The sequence below is a fragment of the Phyllopteryx taeniolatus genome, chromosome 2 (genome assembly GCF_024500385.1).
Source record: "Phyllopteryx taeniolatus isolate TA_2022b chromosome 2, UOR_Ptae_1.2, whole genome shotgun sequence".
NCBI classification, from domain to species: Eukaryota; Metazoa; Chordata; class Actinopteri; order Syngnathiformes; family Syngnathidae; genus Phyllopteryx; species Phyllopteryx taeniolatus.
In genome coordinates, this window is record NC_084503.1 from 40,342,744 (window position 1) to 40,366,730 (window position 23,987).

Consider the following 23,987-nt stretch of genomic DNA (forward strand, 5'->3'; position numbering starts at 1 on the left):
CTAATTTATTGGATGGAGGCAGGGATGATCAATCACTCCCATGGTCCCCTGTATCGGCGATCAATCCTAGGATCCTGCCGACAACGCCACTTTTGTGTTGGAAATTCGTCTTTTGTAGAATAATTAAGGAAGAAATATTGTCTTTGTTTTTTTTAATACAAAGTTCTATTTACATAATATAAACAAAAAGAGACAAGAAGGAGAAATAAGAGGGAGATAAGAGAGAAGGGGAGATGGCCAGCTGTCCTCATGCTTTTGCAAGCCTCCACACTCACTGAAGCTGAAACTCGAAAAACAGTTTATAAGGAAGGTCCTTCAGTCAGATTCAGTAAATTTCCATGAGGAAAAGATTCACACACATTCCAGCCAGCTGCATCCTTATCAGGAGACGAAAGACAAAACAATAGCTGGCTGTTCCTGGCTAAGCAAAGTTACATTGGAAGTGTAACCGAGTTATGGAACCATAACAGAATACGTTATATAGGAAATACATTAAACCGCAAACGTTAATATAAGTAATCTTGTCAACTCAAGGTGCAAATGGATCTAAAAATATTTATAAAGTAAGATACCATGCACACTTGTACTGGAACGATACTTTGAAAATATGAAATGTGGTTCCTATGTGCATTTTTTTTTTCTGCTTTGTCTGAATCCAATATAATCTCCAACAAATCCATTGATCAGGGGATGAGGAGTCAGAGGTGTCTCATGGCAGACGTCAAAACATGGAGCTGGGGTCACATTGCAGAGAAGACTATCAGCCTTGGCCTAATGGTTAAGATCATCGCATCAAGACTCCGACCAGACCACCCGCCAACATCCCCCGGACTCATGGCTGTGGTGTCATTGAGCAAGACACTGATAACCCGAACTGCTCCCCAGGCGCTTCCGCTGCCCCCTGCTCCAATGTATTCCACTAACAAGTGTGTGTGTTCACTGTGATGGGCAAAATGCAGAGAACAAATTTTGTGTGCATGTATGCATGCATGTTCATGACAATCACAAAGGTGATTTTTCTTAGTCTACAATACAGTACCATTTTTCTGTTTTCAATCTTATACAAATACATTTACACGCAGGGGGGTGTCAAGCTAATTTTTGTCATTATAGTTCTTTGTTCTTGTGTGACTTTTTCAAATGTACCTAGGAACTCTACCAGCCTCCCTTTTCTCTCAAAGATATCTGTATGAACAGGTCTTTCTTCTTTTCTCATCACACTCCCTTTTTAGTTTAACTGTGCGTTTGTTCTTCCATGTTCTTCAGAAGAGAAGCGCGAAACAACGGCAGGTTCCTCTCTTGACTGTCTCTCTCTTTGTGAAGATTTCTTTCTTTCTTGGAATAAAAACCCACAAAGACAAGATTGCTTCTTTACTTATTCTGTCAGAAAAAGATTTTCCAAAACACTGTTTCCCTCAGAGGGCCGTTATGACTGTGAAAACAAATGTTTATTTGGCTCATCATATGACATATACAAACAACAAATTGATGGACAATGCATTTTGAAATCAGAAGTCTTTGTATTACTCACATTGTACATATTAAGCACATTGGGCACATTCACATCTCAGTCAGGGTCCCCTGGGGGGCTGGCAAGAGGCATGATGGGGCGGTTGCCACCCCATATATTTAAAACAAGAGAAAGTTGCACGATATTGATTGTAATTGTAAATAGTTTTCCCATTTGCTCCTGAAGGCACCATTCTTTTAACCTATAAGAGCCAGTGCACCGTAGCTCACGATCGGCCTATTGACTGAGGGCTCAGTTTTGGAAAAAAAAAGTATAAAATGCCGCTTTCATTAAAGTCTTGACAGGTTCATGGTCCTGAGAGGCTTATGGCTTTCACCTTTGACCTTTAGGGGGTTGTGATGATCACATGCTGTAATTAAGGAGCCCTCGGGAAGTCAGACAGGTCTCGCACGGTCATCCCTGGAGAGGAAACATGGTGCATGCTATAAAATCTCCTGTAAAACAATAACAGTATCACGTGACATAATGATGCCTCGTGAGGTCAGACAGGGTCGCGCACGGTCATCCCCGGAGACATCCATCCATCCATCCATTTTCTGAGCCAGCTTCTCCTCACTAGGGTCACGGGCGTGCTGGAGCCTATCCCAGCTGTCATCGGGCAGGAGGCAGGGTACACCCTGAACTGGTTGCCAGCCAATCGCAGGGCACATACAAACAAACAACCATTTGCACTCACAGTCACACCTACGGGCAATTTTAGAGTCTCCAATTAATGCATGTTTTTGGGATGTGGGAGGAAACCGGAGTGCCCGGAGAAAACTCCCCGGAGACATGTCAGGACAAATCAGGAAAGGAAAAACGGGGTTGACAGAGGGTCAGTGGGAGGAGTCTATCAGCTTTTTGAAAAAGTATATTTTGTAAAATCGCCCAGTCAGTGACAGAGGGGTAAGCAGACAACATCAAAGTGATCAATGAAACAAGACTATGCATTTATCTACTGGGTTCCGGATCAAACACAGATGCGCCGCACAAGAAACAAATCTATTTAAAATGGATTCAACAATCCCAAACTGATGAATTGGAGCAGAACTGGCCACCGACAGGGTCTGAATCGTGGCAGTACAGATTCCAATATGAGATGGGTGAGCTGTGTTTGTACAAGAAGGATGAGGATGGATGAGCACTGCCTGCTGACAAAGGTGCACTGAACTCAAATAATTGGGCTGTATTAAACCATCTCGTCCCGCAAGTCATGCCGAAATATGTGTTCATCTGAACCATGGGAAGAGTTAACCATCATTTAGATATTTAGATAACCTCGGCCAGCAGGAGTTTCTTCTTTAAGGTAAAGATACACTGATGTGAGGGCTTCGAGGAGGCGGCGGGTGAATGTATAGAGCAGAGCGACCTGGATTTCTTGCTGGAATTATTCAACAGCAAATGCGGTGTATTCGTCCAAGTCCTGGTGTTGCCACTGAAAGAATGGACTGACAAGATGGCTGTGTTCTCAGAAAGAATCTCCACCCTGTTTCTGAGGAGCCACCTACACCTACACCAGCACCAACACTGTGGGTGTAAAAAAGGCATCCGAATCACAATATTTATTTGCCAAGTCAAAAAAACACAAGGAAATTTGACTCCAGGAGTTGGAGTCAGACGGCCATTTGACAGAAAATACTTTTGCGACATAAAAAGATAAAAACACAGTATGGAGAGTCACTGAGCACTGAAAGGTTAGCAGTAATGTGGTAATGCCAAAATATATATTTTTTTTTGACAATTGTGCAAATGATGCAGAGCTCTCAAGCAATTTAGAGCAGTTTGAAATGACTAATAGAGCAATAGTCTGGTACAGTGGCCATTGTGGAAATGGCACAGAGACTTCAATACATTTAAGCAGTTTAAAGTGACGAGTCCGATAATTTATTTACACTAACTTTGTACTGTACTGGGTGTTTTAGACCACTCAAAAAAAAGAATAAGAAAAAAAACTACACTAAAAAATAATTTTGTACTGTACAGTAATAGGGGGTGCATATGGCCTCAAAAATAAAAGTACTTCAATGTAACAGACACTCTGCTATATCGGACGACCCCTCAACCCCCAAACCCACCCCCCCTCTCGAGGTCCCACTGTATGTATCTTGAGGAGCTGTTGTATCAATTGAGTTGTCTTTCCCCAGAAATTGGGGTTACGGTATATTTATTCTATGACTCAAATCCATTCTTCTTGCGTACTTGTGGTTCGACATTAAAATATGAGATTAGCTTGTTTAGTTGCTTTAGTTATGCGCTTGTCTTTTCCAAATGCGGGGATGAGATTGCGTTCAAATGCACAAAGCGGCAAAGCGGGACACTGATGGTGTAGTGGTACCCTCACCTCACTTTGGTGCAGCCGGCGTGGGTTCAGTTCCCACTCAGTGACGGTGTGAATGTGAGTGTGAATGGTTGTCTGTGTCGATATGTACCCTGCAAGTGACTGGTGACCAGTTCAGGGTGTTGTCCGCCTTTCGCCCGAAGTCAGCTGGGATAGGCTCCAGCACCCCGTGACCCTACCCAGGATAAGCGGTGTTGAAAATGGATGGATGGCTGCACAAAACAGTGAAATTTCTCTTGCCTCGCCAGAGAGCTCACCACCCCTAAACCTCTGATCCTAGAATCACCCCTGGCGCCATCGAACCATTTTGCTCGTCCTCCTCAGAGAGGGGTACGCCCTGGACTGGTCACCAGAGCAGAGCACCTATAGACAGCCGAACATTTATAGTTGCATTCACACCTATGAGTAATTTAGACTTCAATTCATCTACCATGCATGTTTTGGGAATGTGGGAGGAAGCCGGAGTACCTCCAGAAAAAAAAAAAATTTAACTGCGAGGCAGACGTGCAAGACATTACTCCAGCTTGTTGTATCACAATCCAGTAAAACTAAGAATTGCTTGCTCACAGATACATTTTCAGAAATAATCACATAAAATTTACTGGTTTTTTTCTTTTTCTTTTCCACACCAGCGGCCCAAGTTTTTGGATACAATAAGTACATTTTCCATAATCTCCCCTTTAAATCAGCAATGTTCAAAGATGTCAACAGTACGAGTATTGAGTACTTAAGTACTGATACCAGTGCGAAAAAACAAGTCTGGTAAAAGTACTAAAGCCACTTCAAGTAAGTAAAAAGTACTTAAGTAAAATAATTGACATTTTTCAACCCAATAATAAAATAGATATCGTGAGATTTTTGTATCTCTCCAGATGATTGGCATGCTTTCTCTGGGGGCAACAATGGACAAAACAAAAATAAAAACACGTAGGCTTAAATAAAAAGACAAGCATTTATTTAGATTGTTGAAAATTATATACAACAAATAGTTAAAAATCAAAAAGCTAGATTTGTTTCAACTTTCAAACATTTGCCCACTTGCCAAAAGGGAGGGGTGAGGGATTAACTGAAACTAGTTGTAAATGAGTAAATTATTTTGATTTGGGTTTTATTTGTTTTGATTTTTTTTTTTTTTTTTTTTTTTGGGTGCACTGGGCAAATGTCGGAAATATATGTTCACGCTCAAAGGTGACAATTTATTGCCAGTGTGCCAGACTTCAACAAGCTCGCTTTCTAAAAAACTAACATGGTACATTCATTGCAGGTACTTTTGGGAAAAAGAGAGCCAATAAAATATTCTTACCTATGAAAGGTTATTCCCAGTTCAGAGTTTGCTTGTTGTGATTGTTCGACATCTGAGCAACCATAAACATCCCAACGTGCAGGAATCCTTGTTATTTTGGTTTCGTCATCCACAAACATGGAATACGCAGACACTTTACCTCCACGAGCTTAGCGTCGCCAGGCACGTGGCTCAAATTGGAGTGTCATATTTACCATGTCTATGATCAACGCGCTTGACTTGCCTACTTCCGGGCTTTCTGCTTTTTACGTTGCGTCATCGTTAATTTCAGGTTTTAAAAGGAACAAACTCTTAAAATGTAAGGAGTAGAAAGTACAGCTATTTTTGTTTCAAATGTAAGGAGTAAAAGTCCTAATTCTCCAGAAAAATAAATACTTAGTACAGACACCTGAAAAATATACCCAAGGGTCACATATTTTAACGTAACTTTTTCACGTATTTAGGATGTTATTTTGGTTCTACGGTGCCTCAATAAACATGTGAAATATGAATTAAAATCTTCCACGCATTCCTGAGTTAGTCGTTTTTCTGCCGAGAAACCTGAAATCAGGTAATTAAAATTTCTCAAGCTTATCTACGTCACTAGCCAATGCAGTCCTATGGTGGGCACAAACCAGTACAAACTGTAGGCCGGTCCCAAGCCCGGATAAATGCAGAGGGTGGCGTCAGGAAGGGCATCCATCTTAAAACTTTGCCAAACAAATATAAGCGTTCATCTGAAGAATTCCATACCGGATCGGTCATGGCCCGGGTTAACAACGTCCACCCCCGGCATCGTTAACCTGCAGGGCACCGGTGGAAATACAGCTACTGTCGGGCAAAGATGAAGGAGAGGTGGAAAGCGGGTTCTTAGGCAGAAATAGAAGAGGAAAGCAAAGAGCCTAGAATTTAATGTGGGGACTTCGAATGTTGGGACTATGACAGGAAAATCTCAGGAGTTGTTAGACATGATAATTAGGAGAAAGGTTGATATAGTGTGTGTCCAGGAGACCGGGTGGAAAGGAAGTAAGGCTAGAAGAGTTGGCTAAGAATGTCTTGGAGGTGAAAAGAGTATCAGATGGAGCGATGAGGCTCAAACTTGAAATTGAGGGTGTTATGTATAATGTGATTAGCGGCTATGCCCCACAGGTAGAATGTGACCTAGAGGTGAAAGAGAAATTCTGGAAGGAGTTGGACGCAGTAGTTCTGAGCATCCCAGACAGAGAGAGAGTCGTGATTGTTGCAGATAATGGACATGTTGGTGAAGGAAACAGGGGTGATGAAGTAGTGATGGGTACGGCATCCAGGAAAGGAACTTGGAGGGACAGATGGTGGTAGACTTTGCAAAAAGGATGGAAATGGCTGGAGTGAAACTTTTTTCCAGAAGAGGCAGGAACATAGAGTGACCTACAAGAGCGAAGGTAGAAGCACGCACTTGGATTACATCTTGTGCAGACGATGTAATCTGAAGGTTACCGAATGTAAGGTAGTGGTAGGGGAGTGTGGCTAGACAGCATAGGATGGTGGTGTGTAAGATGACTCTGATGGTGGGGAGGAAGATTAAGAACACAAAGGCAGAGCAGAGAACTATGTGGTGGAAGATGAGAAAGGAAAAGTGTTTTGCAGCTTTTCGGGAAGAGGTAAGACAGGCTCTCGGTGGACAGGAGGAGCTTCCAGAAGACTGAACCACTACAGCCAACGTGATCAGAGAGACAGGCAGGAGAGAACTTGGTGTATCTTCTGGCAGGAAAGGAGAGAAGGAGACTTGGTGGTGGAACCTCACAGTACAGGAAATCATACAAAGAAAGAGGTTAGCGAAGGAGAAGTGAGACACTGAGAGGACCGAGTAGAGGCGAAAGGAATACATTGAGATGCGACATAGGGCAAAGGTAGAGGTGGCAAAGGCCAAACAAGAGGCATATGATGACATCTATGCCAGGTTGAACACGAAAGAAGGAGAAAAGGATCTATACAGGTAGGCCAGACAGAGGGATAAAGAAAGGAAGGATGTGCAGCAGTTTAGGGTGATTAAGGATAGAGATGGAAATATTTTGACTGGTACCAGTAGTGTGCTGGACAGATGCAAAGAATATTTTGAGGAGTTGATGAATGAGGAAAATGAGAGAGAAGGAATAGTAGAAGAGGCAAGTGTGGTGGACCAGGAAGTGGCAATGATTAGTAAGGGGGGAGTTAGAAATCCATTAAAGAGGATGAAAAATGGAAAGGCAGTTGGTCCTGATGACATTCCTGTGGAGGTATGGAAGCATCTAGGAGAGGTGGCTGTGGAGTTTTTGACCAGCTTGTTCAACAGAATGCTAGCGGGTGAGAACATGCCTGAGGAATGGAGGAAAAGTGTGGTGGTGCCCATTTTTAAGAACAAGGGTGATGTACAGAGCTGTGGGAACTATAGAAGAATAAAGTTGATGAGCCACACAATTAAGTTATGGGAAAGAGTAGTGGAGGCTAAACTCAGGACAGAAGTGAGTATCTGCGAGCAACAGTATGGTTTCATGCCAAGAAAGAGTACTACAGATGCATTATTTGCATGCATGTTTACAGATGACATTGTTATCTGCAGTGAAAGCAGGGAGCAGGTGGAGGAACAGTTAGAAAGGTGGAGGCATGGAAAGGAGAGGAATGAAGATTAGCCAAAGTAAAACAGAATATATGTGCATGGATTAAGAGAGGTGGAGGGTGAAGAGTGAGGCTACAGGGAGAAGAGATAGCAAGGGTGGAGGACTTTAAATACTTGGGGTCAACCGTCCAGAGCAATGGTGAGTGTGGTCAGGATGTGAAGAAACGGGTCCAAGCTGGTTGGAACAGGTGGAGGAAGGTGTCAGGTGTGTTATGTGACAGAAGAGTCTCTGCTAGGATGAAGGGCAAAGTTTATAAAACAGTGGTGAGGCCAGCCATGATGTACGGATTAGAGACAATGGCACTGAAGAGACCACAGGAAGCACAGCTGTTGGTGGCAGAAATTAAGATGTTGAGGTTCTCTCTAGGAGTGACCAGGTTGGATGAAATTAGAAATGAGCTCCTCAGAGGGACAGCCAAGGTTAGATGTTTGGAGATAAAGTTAGAGAGAGCAGACTTCGATGGTTTGGACACGTTCAGAGGAGAGATAGTGAGTATATTGATAGAGGGATGATGAGGATGGAGCTGCAAGGCAAGAGAGCTAGAGTAAGACCAAAGAGAAGGTTGATGGGTGTAGTAAGGGAAGACAGGAGGGCCGTTGGTGTTAGAGAGGAGGATGCAGGAGATAGGCTTACATGGAAAAGGATGACACGCTATGGCGACCTCTAACGGGACAAGCCGAAAAGAAAAGAAGGAAAATCCATGTCACGAGCAAAGATCTCCGCCTACCTCTCCGCCCCCAAGCCAGCGCTGTCAACATAAACACGTGGCCTCTCACCAGTGGGTCTTCTACATGGAGGCAAACAATCAGAGGAAAGGGGGGGAGTGGGTTTAGCCAAATATGGACAAAGTGGATACAAAACTGGGTCAAACAGAAGTAGCTGTCAGAGGGGCCTATTCTGGACACCAGTATGACAAAACCAAGGTGTTTTATTAAATGAAATTGACACTTTCATACTAAGTTAATGTTGGAGAGTCACTCTATGGAGGTCTAAACAGCCAAAATATGGGACCTTTAAGTAAAGTAATGAAGTACTTCGTTACTTCCAACCTCTGGCAATGTTTACCCGGAGTGAATTTGAAAGGAGGACCGTCAATGCTCTTTTCAGGGTATGTTAACATTGATATAACAGGGACTCCACTAAATTAAAAGTGGTATTCTTCATGCAAATACTGTCTCCTATTAAGAGTATACCAACAATTAGTCTGACTTCTATGGTTTGAGCTGAATTTTAAAAGTCATCATCACTCTTATCCATCAGAGGGCGTTTCATGGCTCCCCTGGAAGCGCAGGACACCCTTGCCTCTGGGCTCCCTAAAAAGCCCTCCAATCCCAGGCCCTCATCTTCTTCATCTTCATCTCTTTCGCTCTCCTCTGACTGAAAGGTAGAATTCAGATTCATAGCTATGGGCTAGCCAATAGCAGGGCACATAGAGACAAACAATCATTCACATCGAATGACAATTAGAGTCTTCAATCAAACTAACATCCATGATTTTAGAATGTGGGAGGAAGCTGGAGTATACAGGCAAGACATTTTAAATATTTCTATAGATTTACCTCATCACTGTCACCACCCAGCATCTTCCCAATGGCTGTTCCTAAGTGAAACAAAGCATACATAAACCCAGTCTATGTAGATGTCCGGGGTCATAATCATTTTGTTTATTTAGTTTTAGCAGATCATAATCTATGTGATGGTTTATTCATTGTATTTATTTTTAGTAGATGACATTTGTGCCAAGATATAACTTTAGCAACAATAAAATAAAAACAAAATGATGTCAAGAGTTTGTACTCATATGAAACTGGAGCTGTATCTGAACCAATTTGTTTGCTTACCTGCCACAATGTCATTTAGAGTCACCCGTGGATTAGAAGTTTGACAGTCATCAATGTCTCCATCTAGGCCTTTGTCATCAAGCGTGTCCTCTTCATTAACTGCAACACACACACACACGCACGTGCGCACGTGCACACGCACGCACACACACACACACTACTGAGTGCCACAAGGTAAATCTATAGGTTTTTAAACATGATTCCTTAATTGTGTTTGTCTTACATGAACTCATACAATCCTCATAATTCTCCTTCATTTGCTGCATCATCCTCTTTCGATTGTTTTCCTCCTGCAGGTATCCAGAGAACATATTAAAACCAAGTGACTAGGACAAAGCAGACATTGTTTTGATTCCTCATTTTTCCTTTTATGCGCCTAAATTCAAATATTTTTACTTTTATTCTCAGAAGACTTTTAATGTTTAAGAAGTCTCTCTTGTGGATATCGATCTCCCAGTAGTCTAGTCAGGTGAGGATTTTTGAGCAGGTCCCTACCTCATGGTCTGTTTTCCTTTTTCTTTTAAATCGAGTTTATTCATATAGCTCTTAATCACAAAAGACTCAAAAGCCTTCGCAGGCCCACAGTTGACAAATATCAGCGACATCCCCTGATGTAAAGCCCCCAACTATATAAAATGTGTATTTTGTTTAATACAGTGATCATCTGTGATAATTTACGTGCAGAAGAAACAATCTTTGTAGTGTTGTTTATGGATTACTTAAATTACAGTCATTTCCAGTTGTTAGTCCCAGGCTCGGCAAAAATGTGACATCACCAAAAATAATCACAGATGTCAATCTACATCTGCTAGATAGTGTGAATTGTATTTTAGTTGTTAAATTATACAGTAAATTATTTGTATGGTTTGAGCAAATTATAACATGGCCAACAATATGTTACAGACAGTGAGATCGTAAAGAGACAGTTGGCAGAGATCGGAAGCAGAGATGGGTGTAGTAAAGATACCCCTACAAATTTGGTAGAAAACCTTGCGCTTCCTTTCATAATTATTTTATCTGCCATATTATACTGCAAAATACTCCCGGAAATGTGGGACACTGATTGCAAATAAAGTCAATGCGCACACAAGAGTTTGGTGTAATGCTTCAAAAATGGAATACAAGCCAGTGAAAGTCCAGCAAAGCTAATTTTTTTTTATTTTACCGACAGTGTATTCATTAATGTTGCGCATGGTGTGTGACTGGTTCCTAATTTAGATTGAAATGTTGACAAGACAAAAAAAGAATTGACCCAATTTAACCGGTTGGAAAACTTGCTGTCAGAGTTGACTAGGTTAAATTTGAGTTTAGACCAGTGATCCCCAACCACCAGACCAAAAACCAGTACTAGTCTGTGAACCACTTGGAACGGGTCGCAAGGAGAGACTGAACACGGGATATTTTATTTATCAAAGTCTACAAGAAGTTTTACTTTGAAAATCAGGTGCATTCAGCCTGTGCCTTGTGAAGCAAGTTTTCTGAAATGACAGTGACCTAAACAAAATTACAGAGAAGGCAGGACAATGGGTCTTTGTTTTCTATTACCCTAAGATGGGACTGTCTCATTGAAGAAAAACCAGTGCAGGGCTTCCACTAATTACAAAAACTACATTCAATAATGGTGAGTTTTATTTTTAATATTTGTTGTTGTTTTTATTGTTTTCCTTTGCCAGCCCATGAATGTATTGCTTGATGTGAAACCCGTCTGTGACCCAAAAAATGTTTGGGATGGTTTAGACAAATTGCAAACATGATGGTCGGATCAGTTTTAATATCCTTTCTGCAGGTGATTCAGGGACAGTTACTTTTTTTTTTTTTTTTTAATGTTCCACTAAAAAATAAAAACACAGTCCCTTTTACATTCATTCACCTCAATCATCTTCTCTTGTCTGATATGTTTTTCCTGCTGCCACTCAAGGAAATAAAAGTTTGCAAAGTTTTCCACTTGCAACTTGTACTGCTCCTCCAGCTTCTCCTCGATCTTCTCATATTCATCCATGAACAATGGCCTGAGAGATTGAAAGGAACATTGTCTTGTTTAACAAAAAAAGACCATTTCAGTGAGAATGATAACTGTTCAAACAAAACGGTAAAGTCTTATCCTCGATGTGTCACACAATTTTTGACCCTATTGCATGAATTCCTTGGAGGACACATACAGTAGATGATGAGTGGGGTCATTAAGCTTCATGATTGTTGGTTTGGCATATGGTTCCAATACTGTGCATTTGAAACAGAATCACCAGTTTCTCCTACTGCTACGTCCTCAATGAGAATTTCTCCATTGTCATTACAAGGGAATATATTTATTTCTTTTTTTTACATTTATAGAAAAGTTGTAAACTAACCTGACACTTTGCAGAGTTTGGAGTCTCCTCTGATTCATTTCCAGCTGCCAATGTTTCTTTTCTTTCTTGGCATCCAGACTGGCAACATCAGAAACAACATTCCTCATCATGATTTTAGTCTTCTCCACACTCTCCTTAAGGGACAAAGATTTTATGCTAGTATATGAAGGAAATTATTGTTCAAGGTCATAATATCAAAACATTTTAAGAGATACAAACCAAGACCTCCTTGATGGCATGTCTCAAGGCCTTTTCTGTCTCATTGATCTCCAGAGGTCTTGCAATGGCAGCAGTTCTCAATTTCTTAAGAAAAATAAATAACACAAGATAGGCGCCAGGACGCCCGGCGACCCAAGTGAGGATAAGCGGTATGGAAAATGGATGGATGGAAAAGTTAAACTTTAATTTAACAGATAAATCTAGATAAATCAAGACTTTGTTCAGCGAATATTTTCTCTCACCCTTAGGTCCACCTCCTTTCCTAACAAATCATACAGAGATGCTCCTTTTGAAGTGGCCTCTGATGCCAGTTGCCGAGCTGCTTTCAGATCTGAAATCTGGAATAAAGACAAATGGAAAAATAAAACCTTTTCATTTACATACTCTGAGGACATTCAAAATACAGTATTTCAAATCTCTGAGGATTTTTTTTCTTACCAATTGTTCAATCCGTGTTCAGAATTAATTCAGTTGAGAAGGGTCAAATCAGAATATTTGTCCCTTAAAGGGAAATTGGTCTTGCAGCAGTAATACAAGGACAAGGTGTGCATGTATAATGCAAATTGACAATGTGTAAATTCACCAAGAAAACCCGAGACAAGACCAATGTCGCAGATTGATGACAACATAATTTCTCTCCATATACCCAAGTCAAGTCAACACGCCAACATGGAGAACCACAACAAAACATTTTTCATGGTATTACAGTAGTGTGCATAACACGAAGCTCAGCAAATTTATTCATTGAATCATTTTCCATACTGCTTTTCCTCACATGGGTCACGGGAGTGCTGGAGCCTATCCCAGCTGACTCTGGGCATGAGGTGAGGTACACCCTGAACTGGTCGCCAGCCAATCACAGGGCACAAACAACCATTTGCACTCACATTCACACCCACAGGCAATTTATAGTCTTCAATTAACCTACCCTGCATGTTTTTGGAATGTGGGAGGAAACCGGAGTACCCAGAGAAAACCTACACAGGCAAGGCTGGATTTGAACTCGGGTCCTCAGAACTGTGAGACAGATGTGCTAACCAGTCGTCCACTGTGACACCTAGCTCAGCAAATATCAGACATAAAATACTGTATCCAGCACAGGTTACAATTACAGTAAAAAGAAAAAAAACAGAAAATGCATTATCTCTTCGACTCGCTTGAGCTGGCCAGAGAATTTAACAATTACTAATTCAACAACACAGGCGATATCCTCATTTGCAAGAAAACATGGCAAGAGCCATCTCAAATGTTGAATCATCCTCCTCTTTGAGCATGTTCTTCTTCTTCAGGTCTTCCACTTCCACCTTCACCTCCTCTGTGGATTCCCCCCGTCACCCTCATTACTCTTCTTCCATTTTGGTTGAAGAGAGGTAACGCACCTGCTGCAGTTTATTTTATAGTGCTTAAACCAGATTGTGTGTCTACAATTTAGCAATCGTGTGCTTGCACACCTGATGGCTGTGTTTGACCAATTGGCTCATAGGTGTGCCAATTTGAAAGTCAGTGCTTTGGAATTGCAAGGAAGTGACATCATTATATAGTTCTGTCTAGTTTGTACGAGTGTTTGGTATTTTGCAAATGACGATGTGTATTGTTTTGCAAAATGTGTGAGGCTGAGATTGTGCTTATAGTTGTGAAAATCTGGGCCGATGTTTCGCTTTTTGAGTGTAAGGTTTTGATAATTGTGTAATACTTTTGATTTTAGAGTTCATGCAGTCGAAAAAATAATCTAATAGGTCTAACTCACAGGTATAAAACTCGAGGCTTGGGGGCCAGATCCAGTGCATCACATCATTTTATGTGGCCTAAGAAAGCAAATAATGTGCATCGACAGGTCTTCACTTTGAATAATGTTGAGGTGATGCAAGCATTTTATGTGATAAATCCCCCTTGTAAAATAAACTGAATAACAATTGAACAAACCATTTTTACTGGCTTGTCATTTCAATAGTAGTTATCCATCAATTTGTTGTGTACATACAGTGGGTACCGAATTAATTCAAACCCCCTTAAATTTTTCACACTTTGTTATATTGCAGCCATTTAAGTTCATTTTTTTCCTCATTAATGTCACACAGCACCCAATATTGACAGAATTTTTTTTTATTGTTGACATTATTTACAGATTGATTAAAAAAGAAAAACTGAAATATCACACAGCAATAAGTATTCAGACCCTTTGCTGCGACACTCATATATTTAAATCGGGTGCTGTCCATTTCTTCTGATCATCCTTGAGATGGTTCTACACCTTCATTGGAGTCCAGCTGTGTTTGATTATACTGATTGGACTTGAATTAGGAAAGCCACACACCTGTCAAAATAAGACCTTAGAGCTCACAGTGCATGTCGGAGCAAATGAGAATCATGAGGTCAAAGGAACTGCCTGGAGACCCCAGAGACAGATATGTGGCAAGGCACAGATCTGGCCAAGGTTACAAAAACATTTCTGCTGCCCTTAAGGTCCTAAGAGCACAGTGGCCTCCATAATCCTTAAATGGAAGACGTTTAGGATGACCAGAACCCTTCCGAGAACTGGCCGTCTGGCCAAACTGAGCAATCGGGGGAGAAGAGCCTTGGTGAGAGAGGTAAAGAAGAACCCAGAGATCACTGTGGCTGATCTCCAGAGATGCAGTCGGAGATGGGAGAAAATTCTAGAACATCAACCATCACTGCAGCCCTCGACCAGTCGGGGCTTTATGGCAGAGTGGCCCGACGGAAGCCTCTCCTCAGTGCAAGACACATGAAAGCCCCCATGGAGTTTGCTAAAAAAACACCTGAACGACTCCAAAATGGTGAGAAATAAGATTCTCTGGTCTGATGAGACCAATATAGAACTTTTTGGCCTTAATTCTAAGTGGTATGAGGGGAGAAAACCAGGCACTGCTCATCACCTGTCCAATATAGTCCCGACAGTGAAGCATGGTGGTGGCAGCAACATGCTGTGGGTGTGTTTTTCAGCTGCAGGGACAGGACAACTGGTTGCAATCAAAGGAAAGATGAATGCGGCCAAGTACAGGGATATCCTGGATGAAAACCTTCTCCAGAGTGCTCAGGACCTCAGACTGGGCTGAAGGTTCACCTTCCAACAAGACAACTACCCAAAGCACACAGCTAAAATAACGAAGGAGTGGCTTCATAACAACGCCATGACTGTTCTTGAATGGCCCAGCCAGAGCCCTGACTTAAACCAAATTAAGCATCTCTGGAGAGAACTGTAAATGGCTGTCCACCAACGTTCACCATCCAACCTGACAGAACTGGAGAGGATCTGCAAAGAGGAATGGCAGAGGATCCCCAAATCCAGGAGAGAAAAACTTGTTACATAATTTACAACAAGACTCATGGCTGTATTAGCTCAAAAGTGTACTGCTACTAAATACTGAGCAAAGGTTGATTGATGTCTGGTAAGATATGCAGATATGCATGTCAGATGATTGTACAACATCAGGGGCAATTTAGCATTGGGAGAGATATGTCTAAAAATTATTTGCATGTGAGTTTTTCAAATGCACAAGCTATTTGCACGTTTCCACAAATATATCCCCGTGTCATGGGTGTGTGTTCTGGTTGTTGTCTTCCCCCTGTCTCGTACACACCTGCTCCTGAGAGCATCTTCACCACCTGTGCCTCATTCACCCTCATTACCCCGTGCATTTAACCTCGTGTCTCATTCTTTCTAGTCGCCAGTTCGTTGTACCTTGTCGTCGCGTTCCAGAATTCCTTGTTTCCACGTCACCGACTCACAGTAAGACAAGTCCCTGTTCCGATTATCGACCTTGCCTTTTTACCTCACGTTTTTGGATACTGTTGCCTTTTCGGATTGCCTGCCTGTGTACTGACCTCTGCCCGTATATTAAACCTCTCTTTTTTTAAATTGTCCATTTGTAGTGGAGTCGTGCATTTTTGGGTCCTGTCCTCTGTTCCGTTCATGACAGAATGAACTGGCGATAACATGGACCCAGCAGACTCAGACCCGGTGCGCAAAGCCCTTCAAGCGCAGGGTCAACGCCTCTCGAAGCAGGATGAGCAGCTTGCTGCTCTCCACCTTCATCTAGAAGGACTGTCAGAGCATCAGGACAATATGATGAGACAGGTGGCCTCACAGTTTGAAGTTCTTATGAAAATGATTCAGAAGAAGGAACCAGTTGGTTCAACACCCGATACCGCCACGGTACCAACGTTTCCATGTGAAGCAGTTACCATGCAGCCACCTGCCACCTTCGCTGCTGTCTGCACAGCTCTCTCGACCGGAGAGGTTCTCTGGAGATTCTGGGAATATTAAGCCGTTCATCACTCAGCGCAAACTCCACTTTGAGCTGCAGGCAGCTGCCTTCCCCACCGAGCGGGCAAAAATTGCATTTGTCATTTCCCACCTGACTGGTCGTGCGGAGGTGTGGGCTACTGCTGAATGGAGCCGCAATTCCGCCGCGTGTCATTCTTGGGCTTCTTTCATAAAGACGATGGAGCAAATTTTCCAGTAATCCACTCCAGATTGTGAGGCAGCTCGCTCCCTTGTCACCTTACAACAAGGCAAGCGCAGGGTGTCAGATTACGCGATTGAGTTTCGCATTCTAGCAGCTGAGAGTCAGTGGAATAATAGGGCACTGCTCAATGCATTTTTTCAAGAACTATCTCCCACCGTCAAGGATCGTTTGGTCCCACTAGACCTGCCGACCAACTTGGACACTCTCATCGCTCTCGGCGTCAAAATCGACAAAAGGCTTTTGGATCGCGAGCTGGATCGCAGGGCTGCGTCACCGCGCACTTGGAGGATGAGCCTCGGTGACCAGCCAAACAAAGGCAGAGCCCCTGTTTCTGGTCTCAATCTACTGGCTAGCGTCACCACGAAAGAACCCATGCAACTGGGCAGGTTCCATCTCTCCCCTGAGGAACATCAACGCCAGCTGAGGGAAAGGCGGTGCTTCTACTGCGGGCAGTTGGGTCATTCCGTGACCAACTGTCACGTCAAGGTTGCCGGTTGCAGAAGCAAGGGTACGGGAGAGGTGAGTCTGAATTTCATTCAGGAAGACCTGCCCGGGTTCTTCCTAAAGTGTCACTGTGCTCTCCTGATCAAGAAATTCATACACCTGTATTAATTGACTCTGGTTCTGACGCAAACTTACTCAACTCCCTCCTTGTTAGATGAATGCACATTAGAACCTTTCAAATAAAACGCCACCGCAACACCTATGCTGCAGACGGCAGTTTTATGGGCAAGATCACTCACTGCACCCAAACACTCATATTGACATTTCCTGATTCCCACTCGGAACGCATTAGTTTTCATGTTTTTAACGCCATGAATCATGACCTTATTTTAGGGAACCCATGGTTGAAATTACATAACCCATGGGCATGTTATGTCATCGGGCAGCAATTGCACCCAGAACTGTTTCAAGCCTCCATGTGATGTTCAGGGATATGTTTCAAATGAAAATCCACAGACCCCATCAGGGGATCTTGATTTATCTCAAGTGCCCACCTGTTACCAGGACATTAAAGACGTTTTTTCCAAGTCCAAGGCCAAATCCCTTGCACCCCACAGACCTTATGACAGCAGTTGACTTGCTGTCTGGAAGCACAACAAATAAAATGAGGGAGGTATGTGGATGAATCACTGGCAGCCGGGATTATTCGCCCATCTTCATCCCCTGCGGGAGCCAGATTTTTCTTTGTGGACAAGAAGGACAAGACCTGTATCGATTACCGGAGTCTCAACGACATAACTGTGAAAAACAGGTACCCTCTTCCTCTCATCTCCACCGCCTCTGAGTTCCTGGAGGGAGCCTGCCTGTGTACCGACCTCTGCCCGTATATTAAACCTCTCTTTTTTTAAACTGTCCATTTGTAGTGGAGTCGTGCATTTTTGGATCCTGTCCTCTGTTCCGTTCATGACACCCCAATTCACACGCGTGTTTTTGAAATCCACAAATTATTTGCACGTTTTTCAAATTCACAAATATATCCTCGATTTAAACGTGGTTTGTTTTATGTTGTATGTGCATTTTCCAGTAATCCACTCCAGATCGTGAGGCAGCTCGCTCCCTTGTCACTTTACAAAAAGGCAAGCGTAGGGTGTCAGATTAAGCGACACCCTCCTTGAGCCGTTACCTTATCGTGGTGGAGGGGTTTGTGTGTCCCAATGATCCAAGGAGCTAAGTTGTCTGGGGCTTTATGCCCCTGGCAGGGTCACCCATGGCAAACAGGTCCAAGGTGAGGGACCAGACAAAGCATGACTCAAAGACCCCTTATGATGACGATGAACTCAGTTTTCCCTTGCCCGGACACGGGTCACCGGGGCCCCCCTCTGGAGCCAGGCCTGGAGGTGGGGATCGAAGGCGAGCACCTGGTGGCCGGGCCTGCACCCATGGGGCCCGGCCGGGCAGAGCCCAAAAGGGTAACGTGGGTCCGCCTTCCCGTGGGCTCACCACCTGTGGGAGGGGCCATAGGGGTCGGATGCAGTGCGAGCTGGGCGATGGCCGAAGGCGGGGACCTTGGCGATCCGATCCCCGGCTACAGAAGCTGGCTCTTGGGACGTGGAATGTCACCTCTCTGGCAGGGAAGGAGCCCGAGCTGGTGTGTGAGGTCGAGAAGTTCCGACTAGATATAGTCGGACTCGCCTCCACCCACAGCTCTGGTACCAGTCCTCTCGAGAGGGGTTGGACTCTCTTCCACTCTGGAGTTGCCCACGGTGAGAGGCGCCGAGCAGGTGTGGGTATACTTATTGCTCCCCGGCTCGGCGCCTGTACGTTGGGGTTCACCCCGGTGGACGAGAGGGTAGCCTCCCTCCGCCTTCGGGTGGGGGGACGGTTCCTGACTGTTGTTTGTGCCTATGCACCAAACAGCAGTTCAGAGTACCCACCCTTTTTGGAGTCCTTGGAGGGGGTGCTGGAGAGCACTCCCGCTGGGGACTCCATCGTTCTGCAGGGGGACTTCAATGCTCACGTGGGCAATGACAGTGAGACCTGGAAGGGCGTGTTTGGGAGGAACGGCCCCCCCGATCAGAACCCGAGCGGTGTTCTGTTATTGGACTTCTGTGCTCATCACGGATTGTCCATAAACGACACCATGTTCAAGCATAAGGGTGTCCACACGTGCACTTGGCACCAGGACACCCTAGGTCGCAGTTCGATGATCGACTTTGTGGTCGTGTTATCGGACTTGCGGCCGCATGTCTTGGACACTCGGGTAAAGAGAGGGGCGGAGCTGTCAACTGATCACCACCTGGTGTTGAGTTGTCTCCGATGGTGGGGGAAGATGCCGGTCCAACGTGGCAGGCCCAAACGTATTGTGGTCCAACGTGGCAGGCCCAAACGTATTGTGAGGGTTTGCTGGGAACGTCTGGCGGAATCCCCTGTCAGAAGGAGTTTCAACTCCCACCTCCGACAGAACTTTGCTCATGTTCCGAGGGAGGCGGGGGACATCGAGTCCGAGTGGACCATGTTCCGCGCCTCCATTGCTGAGGCGGCCGACCGGAGCTGTGGCCGTAAAGTGGTTGGTGCCTGTCATGGCGGCAATCCCCGAACCGCGTAATCTGACACCCTATCGTGCCTTTTTGGCCTGTGGGACTCCTGCGGCAGCTGATGGGTACCGGCTGGCCAAGCGGAATGCAGCTTTGGTGGTCACTGAAGCAAAAACTTGGGCATGGGAGTAGTTCGGTGAGGCCATGGAGAAAGACTTCCGGACGGCTTCGAGGAAATTCTGGTCCACCATCCGGCATCTAAGGAGGGGGAAGCAGTGCACCACCAACACTGTGTATAGTGGGGATGGGGCTCTGCTGACCTCGACTCAGGACGTTATGAGCCGGTGGGGAGCATACTTCGAAGACCTCCTCAATTCCACCGACACGCTTTCCCATGAGGGAGCAGAGTCTGGGTTTTCTGAGGCGGGCTCTCCTATCTCTGGGGTTGAGGTCACCGAGGTGGTTAAAAAGCTCCTCAGTGGCAAGGCCCCGGGGGTGGATGAGATTCGCCCGGAGTTCCTCAAGGTTCTGGATGTTGTCGGGCCGTCCTGGTTGACACGCCTCTGCAACATCGCGTGGACATCGGGGACAGTGCCTCTGGATTGGCAGACTGGGGTGGTGGTCCCCGTTTTTAAGAAAGTGGACCGGAGGGTGTGTTCCAACTACAGGGGGATCACACTCCTCAGCCTCACTGGTAAGGTCTATTCAGGGGTGCTGGAGAGGAGGGTCCGTCGGGAAGTCGACGGACCAGTGAGGAGGAGGAGCAGTGTGGTTTTCGTCCTGGCCGTGGAACAGTGGACCAGCTCTACACCCTTGGCAGGGTCCTCGTGGGTGCATGGGAGTTCGCCCAACCAGTCGACATGTGTTTTGTGGACTTGGAGAAGGCGTTCGACCGTGTCCCTCGGGGGGGAGTTTCCTCCGCCGGGTGTCCGGGCTCTCCCTTAGAGATAGGGTGAGAAGCTCGGTCATCCGGGAGGATCTCAAAGTAGAGCCGCTGCTCCTTCACATCGAGAGGAGCCAGATGAGGTGGCTGGGGCATCTGATTCGGATGCCTCCCGGACGCCTCCCTGGTGAGGTGTTCTGGGCACGACCCAGGACACGCTGGAGAGACTACATCCTTCGGCTGGCCTGGGAACGTCTCGGGATCCGCCCGGAAGAGCTGGATGAAGTAGCTGGGGAGAGGGAAGTCTGGGCGTCCCTGCTAAAGCTACTTCCCCCGCGACCCGACCTCGGATAAGCGGTAGAAAATGGATGGATGGATGTGCATTTATCGTAACTTATCATTTGTAAATATTCAGTTATATTTAGTCACAGGAATAAAGGCAACAAATCTCACTCGAGTGCCCAGTTCAAACTTGAACTTGGTGTCCTCCTCCACTCTGTCCCCCAGGGTCATTTGCTTGGTCTTCATTGCATTGTACAGCACCGTGGTGATCTTTAACATCTCTTTCACTGCATAACCATCAGCCTGGTAAAGACGCTTGGTGTTCATCTTGATGTGAGCTTTCGTTGCCTGTCACATGAGAGATTCACATTCTTTGATAGGAAAAACAGCCTTTGTGCTTGTTAAACTTAAGATGTTACCATGAACTGAGCCACAGTCTTGATGAGGAATATTCTGTCTGACTCTGTGTTCATCTCAGTCGGAATTTCCATCTGGGGTTCATAACTACATAGAGAAAATAAAGGTGTACATGGTTGTATTAGATAACATACAGTAATATAATCATCTGTATACCAGGGGATGAGTGCAATGATGAAAATCACTTGGACAGAATATGACAGAATTTTGACATGCTACAACGTTATTCCTAATTATATCACATTACTCGTATTAATAGAGATGTTTTAAACATACCATTTAGCAAGCCATATTAGGATTTCTGCCACGAGCGTAAAGTTTGGCGTTCTGAAGTTTTCCACAGATATCAAGCGAGGAAAGCCCAAAGCTCTCATCATTTCTGTGAAATCTATCCAAGGAGAAATCATTTCAGCATTAAGGGCGCCAGCAGACCCGCAGTGAGGATAGGCGGTTGGGAAAATGGATGGATGGATGGTATAAACCAACATCACATGTCAGTATGAGTACTTACTTTGCAAGTCTCTGAAAGACATCCTGCGAAGGGGCACTGAATGACAAAGCTTAGTCAGGGTGCGCAAATAAAAACAATCACAAACATAGGTTTTAGGTAAATGCACATCCATCCATTATCTTTGCAGTTTCTAAATCAAGATGGTGTGATCCAAACGTGTTGCAATGCTGTTTTTTATGATTAAAGGGAGCGCACAAAGACGTGCTCTGCTTTACGTTGTCATTATTACGCAATCTGTCACCGATTCGAAAATCGCTCGTTTGGGCGGCATGAGGTAAAAAATATATATATATATATTAAAAAGAAGGGGGGGGGGGAACTGAAATACGTCAATTCGTGAATAACACGAACTTTTACTTTTCTTTGTTAATTGTTTTCAGCGCGTTTTTGAAATGATAAAAACGTCATGAAAACGTTTTCTATGTCCAAGCCAGTCTCCACTTACATTTTCAATAGATTTGTTATATTCTGCACTGTAACGTGCTTCAAAACAAAGAAAGAAAGAAAGAAAGAAAGGCTTTGTGTGGACGTCGTTCCTTTTTGGTGTCACTTTCGGCTTGTTCCATCAGGGGTCACCACAGCCACACGCATGATTTGTTAGTCACGGTTAAATAATGATATACAAATATTACTCTGTTATCATAAGATCATTCAATTTGTGTTCGTTGCTAGGTCATGCCAGTGTATCACCCAGGGAGCATTTGTGACTGTCATTATATCTGATTTCACGATGTAATTAAATATAACCATGCAACATCTGGGACATACATATACTCGACTATCCCAGAATGCCATACCGAATGTTTGATGAAGACCTGATGTTGTGTTTCAATCCGCAAATGTGACTCTCATTATATCTGTGATATTAAAAATAATCCCCCATTATTACTGAACTCAAACATTCCACTTTTGGGAGATACCAGGATGCCACACAGAAAGTTTCATAGAGTTATTATGTAGCATGTCAGAATAAAAGCCTTTTGAAATCTGCCTATGGGACTGTCATTACATTCGATTTCAGATTGATGTTAAAAATAATCCCCCTGTTCTTACTCAACCATTCCACTTCTTGGATATATCAGACTATCCCATGACGCCACCCATACAGGACATTTCATGAAGATCTGGTTTTGCACTTCAAAAATAAAAGCCTTCTTGAAATATGCATGTGACTGTCATTACATACTGTATGATTCTGGTGAAGTGATATTATAAATAATCCGCCTGTTATCCCTGCTTTTTCAGTTTTTTTTTTCTTTTTACTCTAATTGTAACCTGTGCGGCGGCACGGTGCACGACTGGTTAGAGCGTCAGCCTCAGAGTTCTGAGGACCCGGGTTCAATCGCCGGCCCCGCCTGTGTGGAGTTTGCATGTTCTCCCCGTGCCTGCGTGGGTTTTCTCCGGGCACTCCGGTTTCCTCCCACATCCCAAAAACATGCATGGTAGGTTAATTGAAGTCTAAATTGCCCGTAGGTGTGAATGTGAGTGCTAATGGTTGTTTGTTTCTATGTGCCCTGTGATTGGTTGGCAACCAGTTCAGGGTGTACCCCGCCTCCTGCCCGATGACAGCTGGGATAGGCTACAGCACGCCCGCGACCCTAGTGAGGAGAAGTGGCTCAGAAAATGGATGGCTGGATGGATGTAACCTGTGCTAGGTACAATATTTTATGTCTGATATTTGCTGAGCTGGGCACTCCGGTGTCCTCCCACATCCCCAAAACATGTATTGTAGGTTCATTGAAGACTCTAAATTGCCCACTGCGGTCAAGCCAGCCTCCACTCGTAAAGTAGCAGTCAAACCAGCCCCCCCTAATTTTGTTCGTATTAGGCATTACGGTAATAAATCGCCAACTCGTGGCGAAAACCACCTTCAAAATAAAAGTGACAGACCACCAAGGACTCCACTAAAAAAGGTTTGATGAAGATCTGATATTGTATTTCAAAAAAAAGTCTCTGAAACTGCATATTTTGCTGTCATTACCCCTGACTGAAAAAAAATCAGTTAAAAAAAAATCTATGAGCTATCGCAACACCAGTCCAGTTCTGGGGGACACTGCACAACCCCAGGTCTCCAACAAAAGTGGTCCCTCCCAAATCCGATGTGGCATTTGAAAGTAAAGGTCCCCTGAAATTGGTATCTTTCACCGTCACTACCACTGATTTAAAACATTTATTTAAAAAAATCTATGCGATATCGCAACACCGATCCAGTTCTGGGGGACACCACACCACACCAGGTCTCCACCAAAAGAGGT

The 23,987-nt window shown here is 44.3% G+C and overlaps 1 protein-coding gene across 2 annotated transcripts; it reads right to left on the bottom strand.

Moving 5' to 3' along the window:
- Positions 1 to 1,517: 1,517 nt before the first annotated feature.
- Positions 1,518 to 21,869, bottom strand: LOC133474475 (clusterin-associated protein 1-like). Of its 2 annotated transcripts, none has more exons than XM_061766246.1 (12): positions 21,733 to 21,869; positions 21,498 to 21,609; positions 21,224 to 21,308; positions 20,976 to 21,152; positions 12,417 to 12,512; positions 12,175 to 12,258; positions 11,956 to 12,089; positions 11,478 to 11,616; positions 9,831 to 9,897; positions 9,608 to 9,706; positions 9,326 to 9,366; positions 1,518 to 1,930 (listed from the first exon to the last, which is right to left on the bottom strand). In XM_061766246.1, the coding sequence occupies exons 1-12, from the start codon at positions 21,842 to 21,844 to the stop codon at positions 1,925 to 1,927; spliced, it is 1,152 nt and encodes a 383-aa protein (XP_061622230.1). In that variant the 5' UTR covers positions 21,845 to 21,869; the 3' UTR covers positions 1,518 to 1,924. The 2 variants fall into 2 exon arrangements, with proteins under 2 accessions (XP_061622230.1, XP_061622229.1); XM_061766245.1 differs by lacking the exon at positions 1,518 to 1,930 and adding an exon at positions 4,863 to 9,143.
- Between the last annotated feature and the right edge of the window lie 2,118 nt (positions 21,870 to 23,987).